The 27,102-nt window shown below is 31.5% G+C and overlaps 1 protein-coding gene across 20 annotated transcripts; it reads right to left on the bottom strand.

Moving 5' to 3' along the window:
* Nucleotides 1-49: 49 nt before the first annotated feature.
* On the bottom strand, nucleotides 50-26,730 carry LOC145321668 (uncharacterized). 20 transcript variants are annotated; one of them, XM_080163174.1, is made up of 6 exons: nucleotides 26,354-26,667; nucleotides 25,214-25,445; nucleotides 22,830-23,227; nucleotides 22,262-22,376; nucleotides 4,544-4,803; nucleotides 2,323-3,431 (listed from the first exon to the last, which is right to left on the bottom strand). In XM_080163174.1, the coding sequence occupies exons 1-5, from the start codon at nucleotides 26,501-26,503 to the stop codon at nucleotides 4,547-4,549; spliced, it is 1,152 nt and encodes a 383-aa protein (XP_080019300.1). In that variant the 5' UTR covers nucleotides 26,504-26,667; the 3' UTR covers nucleotides 2,323-3,431; nucleotides 4,544-4,546. The 20 variants fall into 20 exon arrangements, 19 of the variants coding, with proteins under 19 accessions (XP_080019312.1, XP_080019299.1, XP_080019300.1 ...); XM_080163178.1 differs by lacking the exons at nucleotides 2,323-3,431; nucleotides 4,544-4,803 and adding exons at nucleotides 10,123-11,426; nucleotides 12,411-12,648; XM_080163185.1 differs by lacking the exons at nucleotides 2,323-3,431; nucleotides 4,544-4,803 and adding exons at nucleotides 13,836-13,939; nucleotides 14,777-14,911.
* Between the last annotated feature and the right edge of the window lie 372 nt (nucleotides 26,731-27,102).

Genomic DNA, 27,102 nt, shown 5'->3' with positions numbered 1-27,102 from the left:
AGGGGTAATTTTGTGTATTATCATTGAGGATGTACATCAATTTATCGGCCATTGTCTTATCCCTTTAGATCCCTGACTTCCCATTGTATTTCCAACATGGATCCCTGTCAGGAAAGTGAATGCTTTCAATGTGCTTGTGGAGAGTGGATTTGTACGTGCTTGACTGTTGACAGATGGTACATTCATATTGGCTGGTTCTCTTGTTGAATGCGGTGTACTGCTTCATCAGGTCGTCGGCCCCGACTGAAAAATACAATTTGATATTAGTCCAAAAAAATAAGTCTTTTTATTATTGTTTATAAAGACATATAGACAACTTTTTCAAAGTCTGTTTTGTTATTCCATATTTAGTTATTTCACAGCAAATGGAATATCAAAACTAAAAGAAAGGAGAGGAAGGGGGGGGCGGGTTGGCATTAAAAAACCACTTGGTTTAAACCCCCCAAAAAAAACAAGTTTAAAAAACCCAAAAAAACAAGGTGGGGATGGTTTTTAAAAAAATATTTATACAAAGGCCTATCTTTCCAGTTATATCTTTTTATATAATGTAAATAATACAGTAAATAAGTGTCAAAAACCTAAATACCTGATATAAAATTCTTTTAATAGTTTAAATCTTGTACTTTCGTGATTATATCTAATAGCATACAACAGTAGACACAGTGAAATAGAGACATACAGATATATAAAATATACAGATAATTAACTTACAAAAAATGTAGTTACAATGATTTAGCATTGCAGTCGCTTTCATGGGCAGCAATGTGTAACCGTTAAAAAACGGCGGTAAAACCGCTACTACCACAGATTTTTTTTGCTTCTTTTCATCAAATTAGGCAATTTGAATCATTTATTACAGCAAATTTTGACAGGAAATGGTCATTTCTGGCAGGATTTCATGAGTATGAAACACAAAAACATTTAAATAAGAGAGGGGTAGGTTTCTGGTAAAATCCGTAAAGGTTATGTGTTTTAAGTAAAAAACAGTAGTAGAACGATAAAAATTTATGTTTACTTTAAAAAAAAAAATTGTTCACAGTTCTTTTCAATAAGAAATACACATATTTAGTGAATATTATCGTTCTACTACTATTTTTAATCCTTAATTTGTAGATTACAATTAGTAGTTTGAACAGTAAAACACACACCTTTACGGATTTTACCAGAAACCTACCCCTCTCTTTGTTAAAAAACACCATGAACAAAATTCTGATTGTATATAAGTAAGTGGTTTTAACAAACACATAAAAACCAAAAGCTTTGATAAAAAAAAAACGTTTCACATTTAAATATTTCACTTAATTTTACCAGTTCAATTCACAATATTTTATGTCTTTAAACTTTAGCAGAGTTTATCTAGAAATGTGCATAAGAGACACATGTTTGTACATATTAGTCTTGTTGTTAAACTCTTTCTGGCAATATTTGCATGAGTAGACGAACGCGTTGGGGAAATGTATCTCTACGTGGCGGAGGATGTTGGACTTCTGCATGTTGGCAGGGGTGTATATTCTACATAAGATTCCCTGCTAAAGTGGGGGGGGGGGGGCAAGGATAAGACAATGGTAAATAAATTAATGTTAACATTCCCAATGATGTTACACAAAATTACCCCTTCTGTAGATTACAATTTTTTGTTGAAACGTTTGATCACTCAACTTAAAACCCAACCAATCAAAATTCACTCAAGTCCCCTAAGTTATTAAATCAACAAATACAAATACGTTATAATAAAACTTTGGGGACTAGTGTAATAAACAGCCCATTGTCCCCTCTCTCTCTGATAGAGTACTTAAAATATTTTTCCATGGGGGTACTTGGCGGCGAAAAAAAATAGGGGGGAATGAAATATTTTGCATCCGTTGGGAAAAAATGAATGTAGAATATACACCCCTGCATGTTGGCCTTGTTGCAGATGGTGCAGAGGTAGCAGCGCTCACTAGAGTTGTAGTCCACGTACTGCTGAAGCATTTGTACAGGATCCCCTGAAATTAGTTGGATTTGATAATAACAATTAGAAAAATTATTGCGAAAAATCTATTCAATATCAATTGTTACTAGCAGAAAAGTTTAGAAAAAGATGGATTTTCTTTATTTACCTACCTAAAGAAAGTTCAAAATTGCAAGCCTTTTACAGAAAGGTCAATTTCTACGGGTCATATTAGAATCTAGTTAAATATATATATCATGTATTTCCAACTGAATAATTTTTTGGGGGGTGGGATGATGGGGTTAAACTAAAACATATTTTTTCGCATTTTATTATTATTATATTACTAATTAAATAGATCTAAATGTAAAATATGTTTAATATTTTAATTGCAAGCTTTTAATTTTTATTTGAAAACGATAATGATACAAATATAATATTTCTAGAAAAGATAATCATTTACAGGCATATTTATACTATGGACATGATAAAAGATATATATCTATTTGTGTCAATTTTGGAATCCGAATCTGGAATCCGTTTTTTAATAGCGGATTCCGGATTCTTATTTGGTAGGCTAAAATTAGCGTCTTGAGTTTTTTCTTTCAACTCCTCCTCTTTAAAGGCAAAGATTTTCATCATTATATATAATATCTTTTAAAATCTGGTTCGATTCTCGGAAGTGAATTATAGAGGACACCAAGAACATTGATTTTTAGGACATATGTAGCACCTAATTTAAAAAAAAATTAAAAATCCTTTTAAAATATTGCTAGAATCCGGAATTCGCCAAAAATAAGAATCCAGAATCCGCCACTTTTTTTGACGGATTCTTTAAGAATCCGGAATCCAAATCCGGCCCAAAAATTCGACGGATTGCCATCACTAGTTCACACATATATCAAATAGTTTAATGGCAAAGTTTAAATCATTATATATATTGTTTAATAATTACGATAGAGATTTGAAAGGAACAAAACAAAGAATAGGTATTATCTCTACCAAGTTGAATCTCAAAAATATAACAACAAAATCACTTTGTCAAAATTTAAAAATTAATAGCTATCTCTTATGGAATAGAACGACAGTTAAAATAAAGAATTTAAAAAAAAATCAGGATTAAGATTAATTATCATATCGTTATGCTGTGTGTTTGTTATTGATAAAGAAAAAAATATTCTTAATAAGAACTATTTTTAAGCTAGTTAGGTAGTTACAATAATAAAATAAATTAATATTTAAATCTTAAATATCCTATGCAACGTAGAGTCTTTCCTTCCCGGGTGGGCAGCATTCGCATGTTTGTACATATTATTCTTACTATTAAATGTTTTTAGGCAATATTTACACGTATACACAAAAGCATTTGGAAAATGAATATTTTCAATATGGCGCATGATGTTGGCTTTCTGCGGGTTGGACTTTTGACAGAGGGTGCACAGATAGCAGCCCTCGCTGCTGTTGAAGTGGACATATTGCTTTAAAACACTGCCGGGGTCCTCTGAAAATATAATAGTTTTTATAGCATCGTATTATAAACAGCTTTCCGCAGATTTTAAAATGAAAAATTATAACATTAAAACCAGTTTTGTTATCCACGGGCAATTAAACTGGTATTAATATGATATTTATTTTAATATTCATGGAAAATTGTCAGTAATAAGAAACTATACATGATTTTTCAGTATGGCTGAGAACCGGTTCTAATCCAGCGGATAATAATCGGTTTAGAAGCCATTCTGGAAAGTTAATTAGTTTTCAAGTATTTGTAGAAGGACTTTCCATGAAGGAGAAGTTATTAGTTACTGTTAGGCAACATAGAACTATGAGTAATGCAGATACCAAGGGGACTATACACGAATGAAAGCAAGTAATCCTAGCATCTTGCATTTGTGGTGTTAAGATTTTTGAGATACATGTATTGTATATTTCAATTTAATTATCTAGATTTGACAAAAACCTAGTATATAGAATAGGCAGGGGTGTATATTCTGCACAAGATTTTTTTTTTCCCCAGCTACAAATTTCTTTATTTCCCCCCCCCCCCTAGTTTTTTCTCACCAAGTAGGGGGGAAAATGGAAAAATATTTAAAGAACTCTATATTTTATTTATTTTATCCCTCCTACCACACATTCTTTTAGTTTTTTTACCAAGGAGGAAGGGGGGGGGGGGGAATGGAAAAAATGTTTTCAGTTTTCTTAATTTTTATATTTTTTTCCCCTCCAACCACTAATTTTTTATTCCCCCCCCCCCCTGAGCCGGGGATCCCATGTAGAATATTCACCCCTGAGAATAGGTACATTCATTGTTCTCGTTTGTGCAATTTTCTTTTATAAATAAATATATATTCAAATAGTTCCTAACTATCTTGGTATATGTATTATATATAATTAAGATTTTTAATTATCTTTTGCAAATACAACATTAAACCACATATAGGTAACATATTTAGTATTGGTAACAGTCATTAATCAATAAAATATTACATTGTAAAGAGCACTTCTGAAGAAATATAAGGGAAAAACAATGATAAATCTCTATATGACATAAAAAATAAAGAATACAGTATGTACATAAGTGAAAGTTTTACAAAAAACCTAATGTAAACCTACCAATCATTGCATAATATTCATCTTATTATCACGTCTGCCAGTATGCATACTAGAAACATGCATATACATCTTATTCTTATTTGAAAACTGCTTCAAACAATATTTGCACGTATACACAAAGGCATTTGGGAAGTGGATGTTTTCTATATGACGCATGATATTGGGCTTCTGGGCGTTTGATTTCTGGCAAATTGTACAGAGGTAGCATTTTTCACTGGTGTTGTAGTGGACATATTGTTTCAAGATTTCCGCGGGATCACCTAAAACAAAAAAGAATTTGTTAGAAAGTTTTAGGATTTCATCAGGGACATTTATCACCAAATAAGTCCTTATAAAAAAATTACTAGGTAATATTAGTGAAAAATGCCCCTCTCTCCTCTTGAATGCAAGATTTAAAAAAACATAAAACAACTTGTATCAAAGTTGTTCTTTTATTAATAAATTTTACCACAAATTTTTAAATTATAAATGAAAAATCTAAAACAAATGTTTTATTTATATTTAGATTACTCTTATTTACAGTTGAAAACTTTAAACCATTTATTTATGAACTGTACCTAATGTTTTGCTACCAACATTTTTTAGCTGTAATATGTGAAAGATTTTAGATGTTTTTTAAAATTCTAAACATGTAACAGCTAAAATTATCGGAAAATAATCATTAAATTGTAAGATTTTTGTGTGCAATAAATAGATTATATACTTAAATTGAATAATAACTTTTCTCGTATTCATTTGAATCCGGTGGATAGAAACCGGTTCTCATCCATAAGAAAAAACTATGTCTAGCATCGTATTATATACAGCTTTCTACAAATATAAAAATGTACAATCATAAGATTAAAACCAGTTTTTTTAGCCGTTGCCTTTGGCACCTCGGGGCTAAAAAAACTAGTTTTAATCTTATAATTGTACATTCTATATCCGCGGAAAGCCGTTTATAATACGATGCGAGAAATAACTATTATCACTATCATTAACTTTTATCACTATCATACAGGATAACTACAGCTTATTGTCAATTTAAATTTTTGGAACAGAGTCTCTTCTTCCACGATGTACATTGGAAACATGTTTGTACATAATATTCTTATTGGAAAATTGTTTCAGGCAATATTGACAGGTGTAAACAAAAGCATTTGGAAAATGAATGCTTTCAATATGACGCATGATATTAGGCTTCTGAGCATTTGATTTCTGGCAGATTGTGCAGAGGTAGCATTTTTCACTAGTGTTGTAGTGGACATATTGCTTCAAGATTTCAGCGGGATCACCTAAAAGAGAAATAATTTGTTAAAAAGTTTTCGGATTTCATTAGGGACATTTATCAACAAAAGTGCAAAAAAACATTCGGTGAAAAAAGCCCTCCTCTCCTCTAAAATGCAAGAATTTATAGAGATATTAACAGAATAATAACATAAAAACAGCTGTAAATCAAAGTTTTTATTTTATCAACAAGTTCTATCTAGCATAGATTTAAAAAAACGTATTATTGAAATATTGGAACATATGTTAACATAGTTATTTTTTGAACCTAATGTTTTGCTCTATGTAAAAAATTACCAAGTGCTACTAACATTTTTGAGGAGTTGTATGTGAAAGATTTTTGATATTAATTGTAAGTCTAACCATGTAAAGCTTAAGTTATTGGAAAAAAATAATCTTTACATTGAAATATTTTTGTGTACCATAAATGGATTGAACAATAATAACTTTAATCACTATCTTACAGGATAACTATCGCTTATTGTCAATTTTGAATTTTGGAACAGAATCTCTTCTTCCACGATGTACGTTAGCAACATGTGTATACATATTACTCTTATTGGAAAATTGTTTCAGGCAATATTTACAGGTGTAAACAAAAGCATTTGGAAAATGAATGCTTTCGATATGACGCATGATATTAGGCTTCTGGGCATTTGATTTCTGGCAAATTGTACAGAGGAAGCACTGTTCACTTGAATTGTAGTGGACATATTGCTTCAAGATTTCAGATGGATCACCTAAAACAGAAAGAATTTGTTAAAATTTTTAGAAACTTGACATAGTCAAAATAAGCAGGCGACTATATTTGGCCAAAAAGCTCACGGATTGCTTCTATTTAAATTTTAAGTTTTCCTTTGTTAACTTTGGCTCACTTTTTGAGCAAGATTTGAAACAATATTAGTATAATTATTAGTGATGGGAATCCAGATCCGGAATCCGAATCCGGAATCCGCCCAATTTTTGCCCAATTTTGGAATCCGAATCTGGAATCCGTTTTTTATAGCGGATTCCGGATTCTAAATTGGTAGGCTAAAATTACCGTCTTTTTTCCTACAACTCCCTCTGTTTGAAGGCAAAGATCAAAAAAAAATTTCTACATAACAAATTTTAATAATTACTAATGTGATGTAGATGTTTTAGTTATGCTGGAAGTCAACACTTTCAACAAATCAAGGCTTCAACCAAGTAACATAGTGATAAATTAACGAAAAAAGCTATCCCTCTGTGATGGACGGCCTTTTAAAATACTGCTAGAATCCGGAATCCGAATCCGGCCCAAAAATTCGACTAAAAAAATCCCTAATAATTATGACTTTAATGAAAAGGTAATCAAAACAAACTATTTATGTAATATTATTATTATAAATAAGATATTATTAAATTATAATATACGCAAAAAATAAGGAAAGTATATTGCTTTAATTATCACAAATATTAAAATACAAAAAAATACAGCAACTATAATTTTACTAATTTTAAAATGGCAACACAACTTCTAAACTTCAAAATGATTCACTTTCAAATTATTTACTAATGTCCCGTATATGTCTCTCATTTTGTTGAAATATTATGCATATTAGAAATATGCATGTACATTTTATTCTTATTTGAAAACTGTTTGAGACAATACTTGCAAGTGTACACAAACGCATCCGGGAAATGAATATTCTCAATATGTCGCATGATGTTGAATTTCTGAGCATTTGTCTTGTGACAGATTGTGCAAAGATAAACTTTGTCTTTGGAATTGTGATGGACGTACTGCTTCAATACTTCAGCTGGATCACCTAAAACAAAGACATTATTATTAGAATCTTAAAATCATGGCTCCTTTCCCTTTAAGCACCTGTAGAGCAAGAAAAACTTCCATTTACCTTAAAATAAATTGAATAACAGGGGAAGGAGTAATATTTTTTTTACAATGTCTTATCATCATGAGGATGATTTAACTCTATGGGGCACTACCAAGTACCTTTCATAACCTAACCTAAGCAAACAATAAACAAAATACCTACACCATATATTCAATTTATCTAAAAAAAGGGAAAGGGTGGTTTCTGTGCTCAACAGGGTACTTTGAGGAAAATGCAATATAATGTACAAATCTATCATGTAATGCACAAATCTATCATGTAATGCACAAATCTATCATGTAATGCACAAATCTATCATGTAATGCACAAATCTGTTTTAAATTCTATTATCTCAAAGCTTTGATTTGATTAGATTGTATGATAGAACTTAACATTAATTTTAAAACTTAAAAAATAGAATTAATTCAAAGATTTTTTAAGTTTATAAAATAGTATGATTACCTACCTAGTTTATATATAATTAGTGTTAATGATCAATATTTTATCACCCTTATGAGAAAATTTTTAAGGTGTAACAATAAAAATTACAGAATACAATTGTTTATTTGAAATGTACATACCTACATCAGTTGTATAGAAATCAATAACTATAAAAGTACACTAAAAACTTGCAAAATATTAATGACTGTTTAAATTACATTTTTTAGCAGTATATAAGTGACAAAACTGGCTCTATTCTTATCAAAACTGTCTGTAATACAATGCTAAACATGATTTTTCAATGTAACTGAAAACTGGTTTTTATCCAGCCGATATTCCTCGGTTTCGAAGCCATACTGGAAATAAAATCTCTATTTTTTTGTTAAATTATTATCAATATTAATCTTTGGTGACATCAAATCTCGTCTTCCATGATGAACATTTGAAACATGTGTGTACATATTGCTCTTGTTGGAAAATTGTTTCAGGCAATATTTACATGAGTATACAAATGCATTTGGAAAGTGAATACTTTCAACATGACGCATTATGTTGGACTTCTGAACATTGGATTTCTGACAAATTGTGCACAGGTACAGGCGTTCTGAGGAATTATAATGGACATACTCCTTTAATACCTTCACTGGGTCACCTAAAAAAAATTTTATTGTTAGAAAAATGCTAAGGAACCCCAGCAAATGATGTTGTTGTTAATATCTGCACATTTAGTCAAACTTACAACTTTTGGTGAAACAAAAACAATATTATTTAATTAAATAACCTAAGAAGTTGAATATCTTTATTTTTATGAAAGAGGAAATTTTCATAGAAAGTTTTTTTATATGTACAAAAAAAATTCTGCTTCAAGTGAATTACAGTTGACAAAATTCTTATCAAAGATCTTATAACACTGATTTTTTTTATGTATTTTTCAATATAATAAGTAACTCACAAGAAAAAAAGCAATCTTTTTCACTATCTACATTCTACATATTATGCAGTTAGCTCCTTGTAAAAATTATCATTTAATAATGATGTTTGGTAGCATCTCTATGAGTTGTAGACACATGTACATTCAGACTATTATAATTATTCTTCTCTATCCCGCAGTATGGACACTTGTACACAAACATATCTGGAAAGTGTACACTCTCCAAATGATTCAGGGCATTTGTCCGCTTGGCCAGCTGCTTCCCACAGATTGTACACTCTAAAGAGTGGCCATTTTTCTTCAGATATTGAAGAAGGACATTTCTATCTTGGGGCGCTTCTAGTCCTAAAATATATTATCAAATAAGTTAGGAATCATGTTTCTCGTATTCATTCGAATCCGGTGGATAGGAACCGGTTCTCGTCCATACGAAAAAACTATGTCTAGCATCATATGATATTATCTCCAGCTTTCTGCGAATATAAAAATGTACAATCATAAGATTAAAACCAGTTTTTTAGCAGGTGCCTTCGGCACCTCGGGGCTAAAAAAAACTAGTTTTAATCTTATAATTGTACATTCTATATCCGCGGAAAGCCGTTTATAATACGATGCGAGAAATAACTATTACAGTATGGCCTCTAAACAGATTAATTACCCCATGGTCAGAAGCAGTTCTAGCCATGCTGCAAAATCATGTATAACATCGTATTACAGACAATTTTTGACGAAAATTAAAATCATATTACTACCAGTTGTGCAGGGGTTAACAAATCTTATAATTTTTCATTTTATTATCCGAGGAAAAGCTGTCTATTATACGATACGATAAATAACTATTCTACAAATCAAATCATTAATAGCCTGATTAAATTGTTGATAAAGATTGTCAAAAAATATATACACAAAATTAGAAAGAAACCAAATATTTCATTTCATTAGGCAAGTATTATTTAGAACTTGCAAAGTTAAATGCAAAATTGTTTGTCTTGATAAAAAAAAACCCTTCCCAAATGGAACAGTGTAAAACAAAACTACAGGAAATACATTTTTAAAAAAAAGTTATTGATGGAAGAACAATATGATTTTAGCTGCTCTTAATCTTATTATTTATCTTTAAAATTTACAATATTACATAGGGTTATTAAAATCACCAAAGCTTTAGTTTTTTAATCATTGAAAAAAATTGCTAATAAAAATCAACTTAAAAATAACATTTTTGGTTTATATATGAAATATGTTTAGTAATAGTTTTAATTTTAGTGACGAAGCTACTCTATAGTTAACTTTTTTTTCACATTAGTCAATCCGTAACGCTATGGATAAATTAAATGTGATTTTCTCAGCTGCTATTTCATATAGAAGACTGCTTCGCTACTTATGAATGTCGGCATCCATGTTTTAAATAACACTGGTAGTTGAAAAAATAACTTTAAATACTACATACATGTAAAATTACTATGACTCAATAAAAAGTTAAGACAAAAACTAATTTCATATACAATATCATGACAGTATTAAGCTTACTATTGTACTAAAAGGCATTATAAATTTAACAATAAAAGTAACAAATTATTTACACTGGCAATCTCATGATTATAGATTTAGGAGTATCAACAAGGCAATTATGTCCAGAAGTAGCGCAACAATAATAAACAGCACTTTTGACGATATTATTACATTAGTAACCAACTATTTTAGCTAATGTCAGTTCATTGATCAAAAGGTCACTTTCGTTGGTATGCTTTTCTAATATAAAGCACGTGGGGGGGAGGGGGGGGGGGTGAGTTCTCACACTTTTGTGTAAACAGGGAGCATAGTCCTGCAACACATGAAGGCCAAATCCAAAAGTATTTGAATATTAAGGAAACTACATCAAAAAAAGAAAAAAATTGCCATATAACCTACCCTCTGACTCCTAAGACAAAGCAAAACATATGCTTTCTGTTTAAGCAAGTGTCAGAACTCCCCCCTGCCCCACATGATTGCACAAACAATGAAAAGAATAGATGCGCTACTAAGAATAGTATATGAAATTATGACATTATTTATAGTATGGCAGAAACTAGTAAATGTTTTTTTGCCCTATCTCTGTGAGCTGTTGATATGTGTACATTTAAACTATTATAATTATTCTTCTTAATGCCACAATGAGCACATTTATACTCAAACAATGTTGGGAAGTGTACACTTTCCACGTGATTGAGCGCATTGCCGCGCTGGGAAAAAGATTTTGCGCACAATGAGCACACAAAGGCATGGCATTCATCTCTTTTGAGATATTTCAGCAGAACCAATCTGTCTTTCAACTCCATACAAGGGTAGAACTCAGATAGGCCTGGTTGTGGTCCATCATCAGTTTTTCCTTCAAGTTGTCCATCAGTTGTCCCTGAATCAAGTATATTATTAAAAGATTAAATTAAAACCCTGGGCCAAAAGGACAAAGATAGATGAATTCCACCCCCACCAGTTATAATGTAAAGAATTACTGGATCATTGAAAGAAAACGAAGTAGCGGGTTTCGTCGTATATTCATAGTAGTTTTTGATAGGTTATTTTAGGTTAAGTAAATGTTAATGATTGAGCAAACCCCCCCCCCCCTCAGTGGCCAAAAAAAGGAGAAAAGCTACTGTGAAAATACGACGAAACCCGCTACTTCGTTTTCTTTCCATGATACGAATTTCCTTCATCAGCCATTGTCCTATCCCTGCCAAAGAGTTTTTTCTTTAAAGGGAGATTATGTCAAAGGGTAAAATAAAGAATAATGTAAAATAAATTTTTCTTATACGCTAAAATTTAAAATACCTAACCTACCCAACTGCAATGTTTTGCATGCATATGGGGATTTTGTATGTTTTCACTAAAGTATTTTAAACTTACCATGCAAAGCTGTAATTCTATCAATCTAAGTTTTATAGTTAAAGGTATATAAATTTTATTTTCAAAAAGTTAAATAAATAGATATGTATGTACAGCATAAAAATTAAAATATATCAGTTATCTAACTTAGGTTTAATGTCAATTTGTCATTTGTTATTAATATATTACTTGTAAGTAAAATAGTTTCATGCAAATAGTTCAATCAATATAAAAAAAAAATTCATATAATTTCAATTCTTCTCTTATTGGTTTAAAAATTGTTAGATGCAAGGATCTTAAGGGATAAGTCAATGGGATATAAATTGTTGTATGTAATAACGATAAACAAAACTACCCTTTCTAAATAGTAAATTATTTGTTGAAAAGTGAACATTGTTTGTGCATATTAAAATTAAATAGAAGTACCCAAAGCTGTTGAGGCGAAGACTAAGATAACAAGGTTTAAAACTTTGGGTACTATAGAAATTTAAAGTCCAGAATCTTTAATCCTTACTTGTCACTGTTCTTTTTGTGTTTTCTATAAAAATGTTTCTTCAGGGCAGCACTTGTTTTACTTTGTGCCCCACATATCTCACAAGAATGATTAAAGAATCCAGGAAAATGCGCAATCTCAATATGATTGATGAGGCTGGAATAGCCGCGCGGGTCAACCCGCGTACAAATTGCGCAGCTGGCTGGCCCCCCACCCTCAGGACGGGTGATGTACCTCTCAATGGCCTGCAGAAAAGCGTCTGAAAATATGAAAAGAATTAAAAAGCAATTTAAATTTAACCTTTTCGATTTAATGAATTTTTACATATTCAAATATTTTTTTGAATGAAGAAAATGATTGATTTAAAAGCATGTAAGTAAGAAATAATTTTTTTTAACAAAAAAAAAGAATTAGAACAAGTGGACAAAGGCCAAACTTTTTCCTTATTTTACATCTTTTACAATACAAAGATATCACAGTAATTACTATCATTATAAAACATCGAACTTTTCTTGTTATTTTTAAGCACTTTTCACCATTTCTTTTTGTTCCTATACTTTAAATAAGATACTTTTTAAAAAATATGTACCTATCTGATTTTTTTTACAAATATATAAAATCAATATGGTTAATTTTGTGAAGGTTGACAAGGATTAGATGTAAATAATCGAAACAGTATATTCCTACTTTTGAGCTGTGTTTTTTTGTGGATAGTCTCTTTTCTACGCTAGTGCCATGTATTGTTCTATCATACAAGTTCAGCCGCCTGCAGCTTTGCAGCCTGAAGCTTGTGCCTGCTCATGTGCTTCAGCAGGGAAGATCTACTCCTCGCCTCTTTCCCACAGAGGGCACATGTGTGCTGAAATGTGTTTGGAAAGTGTGCAGACTCTACGTGACGTAACATATTACTCTTGTAGTTGCCAGTTTTACCACATAAATTGCACACAAATGCCTAATTTTTGAAAACGTTTATGTAAGCAAGAAATATTTTTAATAAAAAGAAATAAATATAAAAGAGGGTTAGGCATTTCTTACAATATTTACCAATACAGAAAATCATGATGCCATGATCAATCAGGATTATGGAAAGCAAATTTTCGATATAAAGTTGTGATAGTTGTACTTTCCCATTCAATGCCTGTCGTGCACTGAACCCCTCCCCTCCCCCCCCCCCTTCCTTAAAATCAACTGAAAATAGAAGTAATTTAATGCTATGCCTAACCCCTACGGGGCTACACAATACCCAATGTGACCTAGCCTAACCCGACCTAAAATAATTTCAAGTAGCCGAAGGGGGGGGGGGGGGAGTAGATACCTATAGGAAGAAACAATCTATAAAAATACTTCTCCGAATTAATTTTCAAAAAGGGAAGGAGGCTTAGTGCCAAAAAGGGGAATTGGAGGGAAATGGTTTTTAGGCCTATCTGGTGAGAAAAAACACTCTAAAAATAAATTTCATCCTTAAAGCAAAGAAAAAAATGAACTTAAATGCCTACATTCCTGATCTAAAGTTTGGTTGATATACTCTTGCAGGCTTGATAACTCACGTCCTGAAAGTATTTCAATTAGGCATAATTATCTAATCACAAACTATTTTATGTACCTGTATTTGTTTTCTTGAAAAAAATCATATTTCAGAAAAATTAAGGTGGCTAGATACGTGTCCAGCAAGATCTCAAACAAAAATAAATGTTAAAGTAACTGAACTCCCTCTTGGTGTTGAAGCCTAGGGAGAATCCACTAGTATCAAAATAATCAGAGATCTTAAGGGATAAGATAATGGCCGATAAATTGATAAACATCCCAAATGATGTTACACAAAATTACCCATTATGTAAATTACAAGTAATGGTTATAACGTCTTGACATTCAACTTTATGAACTAAGGGGGGCAGCGGTTCTGACACTTTTACATAAACAGTGATTATACCTTGGCTTTGTCTTTCGAGTGAGAGGATAGATTATTTCACCAAAAAGTTTCCACTTGGGATCCTCTCACTCCAAAGACAAAGCCTATAATCACTTTTTACACAAAAGTGTCAGAACAGCTGCCCCCCCCCCCCTTAACAAAAATTTAATGAAAGTCCCCACAGTTTTGAAGATAACGAATAAGAAAAGGTTATTATAAAAATATATAAAACTGTAGGGGACAATGTCCCCTCTCTCTCTGGGTATCAATATATAGCGCATTAAAATAACGCAAGAGGAATATAAAAATAAATGGAAATATATTTGATATAAGTATAGTACAGAAGTTCACTTGATAAATTGCACTTGTCCTTTATCTTTATGAGCATTTCTTATGTGCATATTCAAAGCATTTTTGCTATGCAATTGCAGATCGCATAAATTACACTGATAAATAAAAGAATTCGGGAAATGTTTACTTTCAACATGGTCCAACAGATTTGATTTTCTTAGCATTGATTTGCCACATATTGCACATAAATATTCTTTGATGGCTTGTGTGTTGTCATATACAGGTTGAATATAAACCTCCAATGATTTTCTGTCCATATACTCTGAAAAACATTAAAATCAAAAACATAACTCCATAGGTAGTAAAAAGGGGGGGGGGGGTTCTGACAACTTTTGCTTAAACAGGGAGTATAGGCTTTGTCTTAGCAGTGAGAGGATAGGTTATTGGGTAAAAAAATATACTTTTGGGATTAAGTTTCCCTAAATTAGAAAAAAAAGATTTGGCCTCTAGGTTCAGGTGCAGCAGACCTACTGGCCGTCTCTGGACAGGTAAAAATTTACAAAGCCTAGGCTACCTGATTATGCAGAAGTGTATGAACTCCCCCCCCCCCCTTTTTTTATTTTTGCCTCCACCTTTTTACTACCTTACTTCTAGAACATGTTAAGATCAACGGGAATCCAAATAGAAGCAACGTTTTGATGATTATAAATATTTATGGAACAATAAAAATGCGTCCCCCTGTTTTTGTTCTTGTTTTTTTAGCGACAATTTTAAATTGCCTTTAAAAAACACTTAACAAAGTATACCTAACAAGTATTTATTGTATATTTCAACAAAAATAAGCAAGTTCATGAGTCTCTGCGCTATTTATGGAACTAAAATGCTAGTAAAATTGATCATAATATATCTGTTAAAAAAAATCTTTGTTATATTTTTATATTTTAATATCAATGTTGAACTACTTTAACATACCTACATAGTTTAGTTAGAAAAACTATAATAAAATTGAAATCTTTCAGTTTATATATTGAGTTTTTGAGGGGAGCAATAATGGAAAACATTAACACTAATTTTGATCTGTTAATGCAATCTGTAATAAAACGTCTTAAGGCTAACACTAAAAAGTTTAAATACAAAGATAAGATTGGGTCATATATGTTCTATAATTCTAGTTGGAAAATATACACCCCTGAAATAAACACTATTACAACAATACTTGTCACACTAGTCAAGAGTCACCTAAACTAATCACAGTTTCATTCTACGATGATTCAACACATGTTGATCCAAAGCTTTTTTTGTTCCATAAGATCTTTCACAAAGAGAACATTGATGGAGAAATGTATTGGGAAAATGAATACTCTCCACATGACTCAGTAGATTATATTTATGAGCCATTGTTTTGCCACAAAGCTTGCAATTATAAATTCTCCTGCTTTGGTTTGTTTCGGATTGATGTATTACAGTTTCCTCTACATATGCAAACAGTTGGGTGCGATCCATCTCTAAAAGAAGAAAATAAAATATTTTTTTTAATAATAAAAATGAGATTAAAAACTTATTCTTTAGTTGTACTAAATTGTAATCCTCTCAATATAAAATTACTAACAGAAGAGAAAATGTAAAAATCTTTCAATAATATGAACTTGATCATAAAATATATCAATGAGGTTAATTGCAGTATCTACATACATAAATCTTCATTTTAATATTGATAATTTAAGCATAATTTTATTTTTTGACATCAAATCTACATTAAAAATAAAGCAATTTATTGTTTATGATATCTATTTCTGTGTATCCTATCCTGAAGGCATTCAGTGTCCTGCTGATATTAGGACACTGCTGGCAACTGTATTGGAAAGTTGTGGGGAAATGAACATTCTCCACGTGGTCCCACACCTTCCCCTTCTCCTGTTTTGTTAGCCCACATATGGTGCACCGATGAGTTGAATAACCCTGTTCAGTGTTTAGTTTCTCTATATATTGAAGAAGGATGCTTCTGTCAGCTGCACCTGATAATAGTTATTTCTTGCATTTTATTATAAACAGTTTTCCGCAGACATGAAAATTTACAATTATAAGATTAAAACTAGTTTTGTTAAGCCCTGAGAAGCCGAAGGCACAGGCTAACAAAACTGGTTTTATTATTATAATCATACATTTTAATATTTGTTTTTAATATTCGTAGAAAACTGGATATAATTATGCTAAACATAATTTTTCAGTGTGGCTAAGAACCAGATATCAATTGGTTTCAAAGCCATACTGGAATAAAAAATTTATATTCTTAGAACTAAGAATATTTTTTCTAAGGAAATTCCTCTTTCTTTTAATGAATACTAGTAGCCACCCTCTAAGAAAATAGTTAAAAGCCAACACAGGACCACTATCTATAATTCCCGAAGAGTAGAGCCCAATTGGTTCAGTGGTTACCAAGATCTTAAGCTTAAGACAGACAGACAGACAGACATCGTTCTACCAAGTAGTATGGATGACTTTATTTCTTTAAATAAAATTCCTATCAAATAAGATTCTTTTTTTAAAACTTTAATCAAAGTAATATCCTTAGTTTTTTTTCTAAAAAGATAAAAACACATTAAACCATGTGTACGAACATAAAAATATAATAAATCAAATAAAACTGGAAAATTATTTATTGATAACTTAAATTTGAGGTTTAAAATCTACAACAACAAAGAAATAAAAGGTTTAGCTTCACAAGTTGAGTAAAACAGTTAAAATGAATACACTTCGTGGAACTACCCCTTTCAATGATCACAACATAGAAATTAAGATTGGATACCTATTAAATTTACATGAAACTCTTTTTATGTCTCGAAGTATGGACATTATAGGCATTCAATGATTTCAGCTTTTTAGGACAATAAGGGCATTGGTAGGAGTTAAATGGAAAATGAACACTTTCAATGTGATTTAACATATTTGAGGATTTCAAAGAAGGTGTTTGATTACATAGAGAACACTTGTAGCAACGTCTGCCCGACTCATCTTGGTCCTGCAACATGTATTGCCACAAATTGCTGCGCACATCACCTGAATAATGACTATTTTCAAACAAGGATGACAGCAAACTAATAAATACAACTTCAAACTTATCACAATACTGTTGTTGCAACAACACAATTTTTTCAGGGATCTGAAGGGATAAGACAATAGACGATAAATTAATGTACATCCCCAATGATACATAAATTACCTCTTCTGTAGATTACATAAGTGGTTGAAACTCTGGATGGACACTCAACTTCATGAACCAACGATTTGAAATTCAATATAAGTCTCACGAGTATATAAGTTAACGATTAACAAAACGTTATTATAAAACTTTGGAGACTAGTGTAATAAAAATCCCAACGTTCCCTCCCTCCCTGCATTCATACACACACGCTCTAGTTACTGAGAAGCTATTATAATAAAATTTTAAAATATTACATGTATATCTATATTCACATAGCAAAGTAACATGATACACAAAAACTTTAATTCACTAATATTGTTCATAATTTCTAATATCCTTTTTCCTGTGCCTTGACAGATGAATCCTGTAAGCATTCATAGTCTTGAGCTTTTTAGGACATTGGGTACACTGATATTCATTATAGGGTAGATGCGTGCTTTCTATGTGATTTAGAATGCTATGCTTATGCTGTGATGGTTTGTGATCACACAAAAAGCATCCAAATAATCTTCCATATTTGGGATCTGTAAATTGGCGAAGATATTGAAGTAGCTCGTTTTTGTTCATCAATCCTAAAAATAGCAACAATATGAAACATTACCTAATAGGTAAACATGCCTATTATATAAGATATTACACCTGCTATTGACTAAAATCAGAAAAATTTGAAGTAGTCTTCATCATTTAGAGATAATACATAATATTTCAACAAAAAGTGATTGAATTTTTCACATTGAATATAATAATAATTTTGAAAATCTTCCAAATGAAATTCAAAATAAAAAACGTACAAGCAGAAAAATTTTGAAAATATGAATCTATGTAAAATGTCTATTTCAACCTCATATCTTCAAAAAAAATCAAAATACACACAAAGATATTAAGGACGAAGTTTATAAATATTTCATTCCTGTGTTATATAATAAATTTCTATAAATGTATATTTCAACAAAAGTTATTAAAAGCAATGATATAGTAATAATAAAAATATTTGATTTATATGGTATAGCATTTTTATTATCATGAAAAACATTATCATTATTAATTATAATTATTGTCTATGCATCCTACTCATATGAGAATTAAATGCATTCTTGGAGCTGAACTTCTTTGGACAATAACAACATTCATATTGATTATAGGGGAAATGTACACTTTCTATATGGTTCAAAATATTAGTCTTAAGTAGAGCTGGTGTTTGGGTACATAGAGTACAAATGTACTTTTTCCTGTTGTCCACCTCGTCTATGTACTCATTTATGTACTGCAGCAGGTTATTCCTGTCCAGACCTAAAGGAAAACATGTTTTATTATAACTAAACTATCCTACAGTAATTATTGGACGAGAACTGGTGTGCTTATAACAGTTTTAATTTTGAATAATTAATGAATAATTTTTAATTTTTATTATTAATACAACATATGAAAATAATAAATAGAACTATTCGGTGCTTGCTTACATGTGAAGACCGGAGCACCGAAAACCCCCCCCCCCCCCGCTTAGTTTTGACAAAAATCAAAAATAAGGGGGGGGTAGTTTTTTAATGTCTGGAAAACGGCAAGGAGGAAAAAAGCACGGCAAGGCAAAAAATTAACCCCCCCTTAATTTTGAAGAAAATCAAAAATAAGGGGGGGGTAGTTTTTTCACTGTACAACACGCCAGAAAGTTGAGTGAGGTAAATCAAGTAAATCCAGTATACCAGAGGGGAAACCTTATTACAGGGATATTCATGTTTTGGGGCATAATTTCCTTATTTATTGACTTTGGCCAGTAAAAGGTTTTAATTTTGCGCAAAATTGAAACCTTTTACTGGCCAAAGTCAATAAATAAGGAAATTATGCCCCAAAACATGAATATCTCGTAATAAGGTTTCCCCTCTGGCATACTGGATTTACTTGTTTTACCTCACTCAACTTTCTGGCGTGTTGTACAGTGAAAAAACTACCCCCCCCCCCCTTATTTTTGATTTTCTTCAAAATTAAGGGGGGGGTTAATTCTTTGCCTTGCCGTGCTTTTTTCCTCCTTGCCGTTTTCCAGACATTAAAAAACTACCCCCCCCCTTATTTTTGATTTTTGTTAAAACTAAGCGGGGGGGGGGGGGGTTTCGGTGCTCCAGTCTACCACATGTAAGCAAGTACCAACTATTCAAATATCACAAAGATTAATTTTCATGGAAAATAAGTTTTTCCTTGTTAGACAATTCAGCTTTTCTTAATCATAAAAAAACAAAAAATCCCTATTTTACTTTTTATTATGATATCGACTATTGTGCACATTAAATGAATTCTTATTTTGAAAGCTACGACAGCACAATTCACAATAATAACTATTGGTAGGAAAGTGCAAGCTCTCAATGTGATTGATTAAGTTACGCTTGTTATTACTTTCCTTTCCACATACAGTACATGTAAACATTACAACATTGTTTGAGTCTCTAGGATGTTCTAGAACATATTCCAATAAATATGATCGATCACTGCTGGTAGAACCTGGAAATCAAAAAGTATTATGAAGTTCAAGATCAAGGTTTAGTATATTCTATAATATATAGGTCAGAATATGTAATAAATCAACAAATATGATAATAATATAAACATGTTTAGATATAAATTGAATATTTCATCATGTGGTTTACAACAAATTAAACTGAGATAAATACATTAAAAATGTTTTAAAAACAATATTTTTTATCACATTAATTATAAATATTTCATTACTACATATAACTTTGATAGATATATATTACCTACCAAACTGATAAAAAGATATTATGTTTTTTTCATGGATAACACTAGAATTCAACAATAAATTACAGTTTAAAATATTTTACATAATCAATGAGTTTTTATATACAGTATGACCCTCGAAAAAGTATTTTTAAGCATCTGTAGCCCTTATTTCTCAATGAATTATTAAAAAATGCATATGTCCTTGTTCTCCATAGTATTCCACGTAAGTAGATATAAAAATATTTTTTTTACCTCCATTAACACCGGAGATTTTTAGAGCTAAAGTTTTGAAAAAGTGACTGAGAAAAAGAATTTTTTTTTGTTTCTCTTATTTTTTGGATAGTTATATTATGTTTTTCTGGCAACTGAATAATGAGACACAAAGAAAAACAAGTTAACTAAATATTTCTTTTTTATTCCACCAAAAAATATAAATTTTTAATGGCAAAAAATACTACTGAATGAATTGATTATTTGCAAATTTTAGATTATTTATTAACCTTTATTTATAGAAAAGGATTAATTATGACAGTTGCTCCGCCTACTTTTCTGACATCTCAATTATTTAATAGGGGGTAAATTAAGCTTTTTAGACTAAAAACTCATTATGTTTTATTTTTATTTTCTTTATAATTTTTTTGTTATTAAAGTTAGAATTGTGAAACAAAAACAATTTTCCTGCTATATTCATAGAGATTTATTTGGTTTTTTAATCTTAAACAATTTTGCCTAATAAGTAAGTTTTTCAAAATATCATTAAACTAAAAAGACTCAAAAAATATGTGTAAAAAAATGCTTTTTACTCAAAAACTAAATTTTTTATTTCATTTTTGTATAAAGTTTCTGCTAGTAACAAAAATAAAAGGATTTCTAGCTTAATTTTGCTAAAAAAGTTGTTTCATGTTAAAAGTTACTTTTTCCTCAGTCACTTTTTCAAAACTTTAGCACTAAAAATCTCCGGTGTTAATGGAGGTAAAAAAAATATTTTTATATCTACTTACGTGGAATACTATGGAGAACAAGGACATATGCATTTTTTAATAATTCATTGAGAAATAAGGGCTGCAGATGCTTAAAAATACTTTTTCGAGGGTCATACTGTACAATTTAAAAGGGAATATATATAGAGAAAATCACTGATTATGAGAAGTTAACGAATGTCCCTTTGTATATAACAAAACAATAGAATGCATTTTTTGTTTAAAATTACAATATTAGGCAGGTACCTATACTTTACACAAATAAAAAAAAACTATAAACTAGGACAAATGTATGATAATTTAAGTTAGACTCAATTTGAAAAAGAAAACATTATTGAGTGAATTAGAACTTCAAGAAAATTTTATTATTGAGTCTAACTTTTATTTCTTTCCTCCAAAGGTGCATTTTGAAAAAAAAGTAAGTTCAATTTTGAAACATAAATAATGAGTTTTCTCGTATTCATTCGAAACCGATTAATATCCGGTGGTAGAACCAGTTCTCATCCATACGAAAAAAAATATGTCTTGCATCGTAATATATCCAGTTTTGTACGAATATAAAATTGTTATTGTACAATCATAAGATTAAAACCATTTTTAAGCCCGTTCCTTCGGCATCTCGGGGCTAAAAAACTGGTTTTAACTCTATAATTGTACATTTTATATCCGCGGAAAGTTGTTTATAAAACGATGAGAGAAATAACATTTCTTTAGGACATGCACTGTTGGAGAAAAGTAAGAGAGGTTAATTGTCGCCTACCTTTGTCTGCGTCTCCCGGATTTATCTGCTGTCCTGCTGTGCCGCTCGCGTCCGCCATGTACTGGTCAGGGTACTGCCCGTAAGAATCATCATAATTTTCGTCCAAATATTCATCCTAAAAATAATAAATTAAAATCAGGACAATGATAAAAGGACATTGTATAAGATTAGATCTAAGAAGACCATTAATTTTGTCAATGCATTTACTTAATGCATTCACCATTCTTATTGCCTATTAATCTCCTATTTGACGCCTAGAAATAGTGCCTAGGTATACAGGTTCATTTATTATCCTGTTGCATAAAGTAGTAAGCTTTTTTTATCTCACTGTAGCGAAGGATCATTAAGCGTTTAAGCGTTAGGATTCTCCTTTACAGTAAGGCTTCTCAAAGGTCCTAAGATGATTTTAGGCTATTTTTGTTGAATAAGTCTGGGTATGGTTTTAGGCTATTTTTATGTCATTTTATATCCATTCGAATATAGAGCCCCTAGATGTTAGGGGAGCAACCACTTATATTTAAATAAACAATGAATGTTAAAAGAGACTATAATCTGTCATAAATAATACCTGTTGACTATCATCATACTCCCCATCACCAGAATTCTGTGCATCATGACCAACTCCCGCAGGGTGGAGGGGAGCACTAACTCCCCCAGTATCACGTGCGTGTGTCACAGCCGATGTTGTCACATCTTTGGGTTCGGATTTCACCGGGATAACTTCCTGAATATCATCATCCTCTTCTAGAGCATGGCTAGAGCTGCTTCCAGCTGCTGAATGGCTGGTGCGGCCGCCAGTGGCGGCGGCTATTTGGCTGGGTGCAATAGGTGACGGGCGGCGTGGTTTTTTGGCAGGTGTCAGAGTTTCTGAAGCAGATGGTCTGATGGGACTTCTGGAACGTTTTATGTCTCCTGATCCCCGAACGTCGGGAGGTTTTTTGTCTTGGTTTTTGTTTTGAGTTAAGCCTGAAGTAATATAAAAGCAACTTTAATTTACTTAAAGCAACTAAATTAGTAATATATGAAATACTATTAAAAAACGTAGCTTTTTCTTTGAGGTTTGATCCTAAATCAGGTGAAGTTAGGGGTTAGAAAATAAAACAAAACATCATCAAAATTGAGAATAGTTTTCTCTATTAATATTAATTTACCAAAATCTATGTAGGAAAACGACATCAAAATAAAAAGCAATCTATTTAAAATAGAGTACATATATTTGCGTCTTAATGAATGCCACCTTTTTTTATGTAGGCTACATGATGTTACAACAAGGATGTATTATTCTGCATTGGATCACCTGCTAAAGAAGGGGTTGGGGGGAAATAAAAATATGTCGAATAAGAAGGAAAAGAGGGGTAACAAGGATGACAACATCCATAAGTAGCGAAGCAGAAAATTTTGTGAATGGGACTGACGGTCATTGTTGTTTTTTTCAAACGACGGGAAATTTAATTTTGATATCTTTAACTGAAAAAATTTTGAAAATCGATTAATAAACACCAAAGATATGGGGAAAATGTAAAAAATATAAAAATAGCCAAAAACCTGCAAAAAGGCAGTCTGACCGTCATTGTTGATTTCTTCAATTGACCGGAAATTTAATTTTTATATCTTTAACTGAAAAAATTTTGAAAATCGGTCCAAAAACACCAAAGATATGGGGGAAAATTTAAAAAATATAAAAATAGCTATAAACCTGCAAAAAGGCAGTCTGACCGTCATTGTTGTTTTCTTCAAACGATGGGAAATTTAATTTTGATATCTTTAACTTAAAAAAGTTTGAAAATCGGACCATAAACACCAAAGATACAGGGGAAAATGTAAAAAATATAAAAATAGCCAAAAACCTGCAAAAAGGCAGTCTGACCGTCATTGTTGGGTCTCTAAACGACGGAAAATTTAATTTTGATATCTATGACTGAAAAAATTTTGAAAATCGGACCATAAACACTAGGGTGGGTTCATATCGGAATTAGACAAAGCGGGGATATGCAACAGATAAAATTAACCGTAAAAACATTTCTGACCGAAAAAGAATTTTAAAAAATTGAGTTTTAGAACACGACCACTTAAAAACATAATTCATTACTTATTAGTATGCAAAGACGACATTCAAAATTTTTTTGAATCAGAACTTCTATGGCTTCATGGTGCTCCCTGGAAAGGCCTTGAGGAGCTGAATCAGGAACTTTTGTCCTTTTCAAAATATCTCGTTCCTAGCCTTAGAAATCACTAAAAAACCAAAAATTTTTAAGGTTTATTGAGAATTGTCCAATTTGTAGAGGTTTTATAGATTTTCTCAGGCTAGGAACGAGATTTTTTTGAAACGGACAAAAGTGCCTGACTCAGCTCCTCAAGGCATTTCCAGGGAGCACCATGAAGCCATAGTTCTGATTCAATAAATTTTTGACTCCCATTTACAAATAGCTATACAATTGAATGTCTGGTCGTCAGCGGTTTTAAGACTTAGGATAAATTTTAAATCACCCAGAGGTGTATTATATCTATATAAATTGAGTGCAGATCCCCGCTTTGGCCTCAGAAAAAAAATGTCCAAAATCGACCCACCCTAATAAACACCAAAGATATGAGGAAAAATGTGGAAAATAAAAAAATAGCCTAAAACCTGCTAAAAAGCCGTCCGACCGCCATTGATGTTTTATAGTTAATTGTGCTCCTTAATGATGGGAATGTTTTTAAAAAATTTCAGCTTTCTATCTTTTATAGGGGCTAAGTAAATCCCATTTCCCCCATAGCGTTACGGACTGACGGACGGACAAAGTGAATTATAGAGTAGCTTCGCTACTAAAAAAGAATACAACAAAGAGTAATGAAAACTTTTTCTGTGAAGAGGAGGGGGGGGGATAAAATATTTTGCATCCGGCGAAAAAAAACAAATGAATCATATGCAGAATATACATTATACAACCCTGTTTTACAACTAGCAATTACCTTTAACTTTGAGATCTTCAGCAACGGCGAGAAATGAGTTGAGTTGATCCTGCGCCACATTTACCTCTCCATGGTACATGAAGCTCAGCACCGACTCCATGTCCGTGTAGCTGATGCCGCGCAGGTAGATGACCGGGTTCCCGCCGCCCCCAGCCCCGCCGCCGTTTGGCAGCTGGCGGCGCAAAAGATTGCGGAAGAATGGTGAACATGCGCTGAGAATCACCTTGTGCGCCTAAATAATAATTGAAATATGTTATTTATTTTGCCTTATATTTAAACTAGCGGCTACGCCTCTAACATCTCTATATTCGATTTGGAATATAAAGGGGCAGGAATGATGGTTTAAAACCATAACCAAACTTTTCTCTAAATAAAATAGGCCTATAGAAGCTTCGCTAGACAAAAAAAAAATTTACTACTTTATATAGTACTGACGACTTCGTCCATTGCTTTTAGAGGCTTTGCCCAAAGAGGTATTAAAAAAAAATTCTGGTGCTGCTAAGTTTATGTGAAGTAGTTTCTCCAGAAAATTTTTTTTTTTGAGGGGGGGTAATTTTCATTTGGGGGGGTGGTTAGGTGTGTCCCACCCCCCCAAAAAAATTGCTTAAAATCACCACATGACCAATAGGTATATACCCTGAAGAGTAGAATCCGATCGGTTCAGTGGTTACTGATATCACAAGCTTCAGACGGACAGACATCAATCTACTTTGTATATATTATAGAGGATTGTTGTGCCAAGTACCAATTAAGTACAGATTTGCAAGAACAACATACATGAAAAGTATTTAAAAATATTACTTCTTAAGAAAAGTGCCTTATGTTTGTTTTATTAGTTGGTATTAGTAAGATAATAGACCTGTACAAAATCTGTGAATTAATCCCTTCCATAAAGTTAATTGAGGCCGGCCGGCAGCTGTATATATTATATATATAATTATATTAAATCAAATTAGTAGAAAAGTAGCCTGAAACCATCACAAGACCCCTGTGAAGAATCCCTTAAAGGATAATTCAATCAGTGCAGTGCAGTAGTTACCAAGATATTAAGCAATAAACAAACAAAAAACAACTTTACAGACTAGGATAGGAGATGATAAACCTACTTTTCATATAAATCCTACCCTGTGATTCTTTTACCTGAATGAATTTTTGAGCCTCGCCAGTGGACTCATCACAGCATGCTAACGTCACATCCAACAGTTCCCCGTCATCTCGCAGGTCACGAAAAGCTACGCTGATATTGCTTTCAAAGTCGTTCCATTTCAAACAAAACTTTTCACTCGACATTTTAATTTTTTTTCAAATTTAACTCACAAATATTAATATATTATCATGGCTTTTTAATCAAAAATATTTTTTATATGTCATAAAAGTCTTTTTTTCACTCTAAAAAAGCTTTTATTATTTAACCGGCACTATTCTATTATTCTTCTTATTATTGGTAAAGGGGTAATCTAACGTTAACATGTAAAAGGGAAGGGTTTATTATTATTTTGTTAGAACCGGTTTTAAATCAAGGACGAAATTTTTTACTAATAAAAACTCTATAAACTATCTTATATTTATCTAAAACGGGAACATTCTTTTTTTGAAAATAACAATCTACAGTTTTATGAAAAAAAAAGAATATTGTATTTCAAAATAAAGCTGACTTTTTAGATATAATTGAAAAAATTAACATTTAGAGGTTGCGTGAATTTTATTAATCAATAACATAAAATATCATAATGAAAAATTACTAGGTATATTATAAAAATATGACAAATTAAGGCTTTTTGATATGAATAGCATGTTATTAATGCATGGTTTATCTTTTAAAATTATTGTTATTTAATATATTTGCATGCCAAAATCCTTTATAAATAACCCATTTCCTTTCCATTAAT

Source organism: Acartia tonsa, chromosome 6 (genome assembly GCF_053477335.1).
Source record: "Acartia tonsa isolate MP-2025a chromosome 6, ASM5347733v1, whole genome shotgun sequence".
Taxonomy (NCBI): domain Eukaryota; kingdom Metazoa; phylum Arthropoda; class Copepoda; order Calanoida; family Acartiidae; genus Acartia; species Acartia tonsa.
This window is presented reverse-complemented; position numbering and strand designations above follow the sequence as displayed.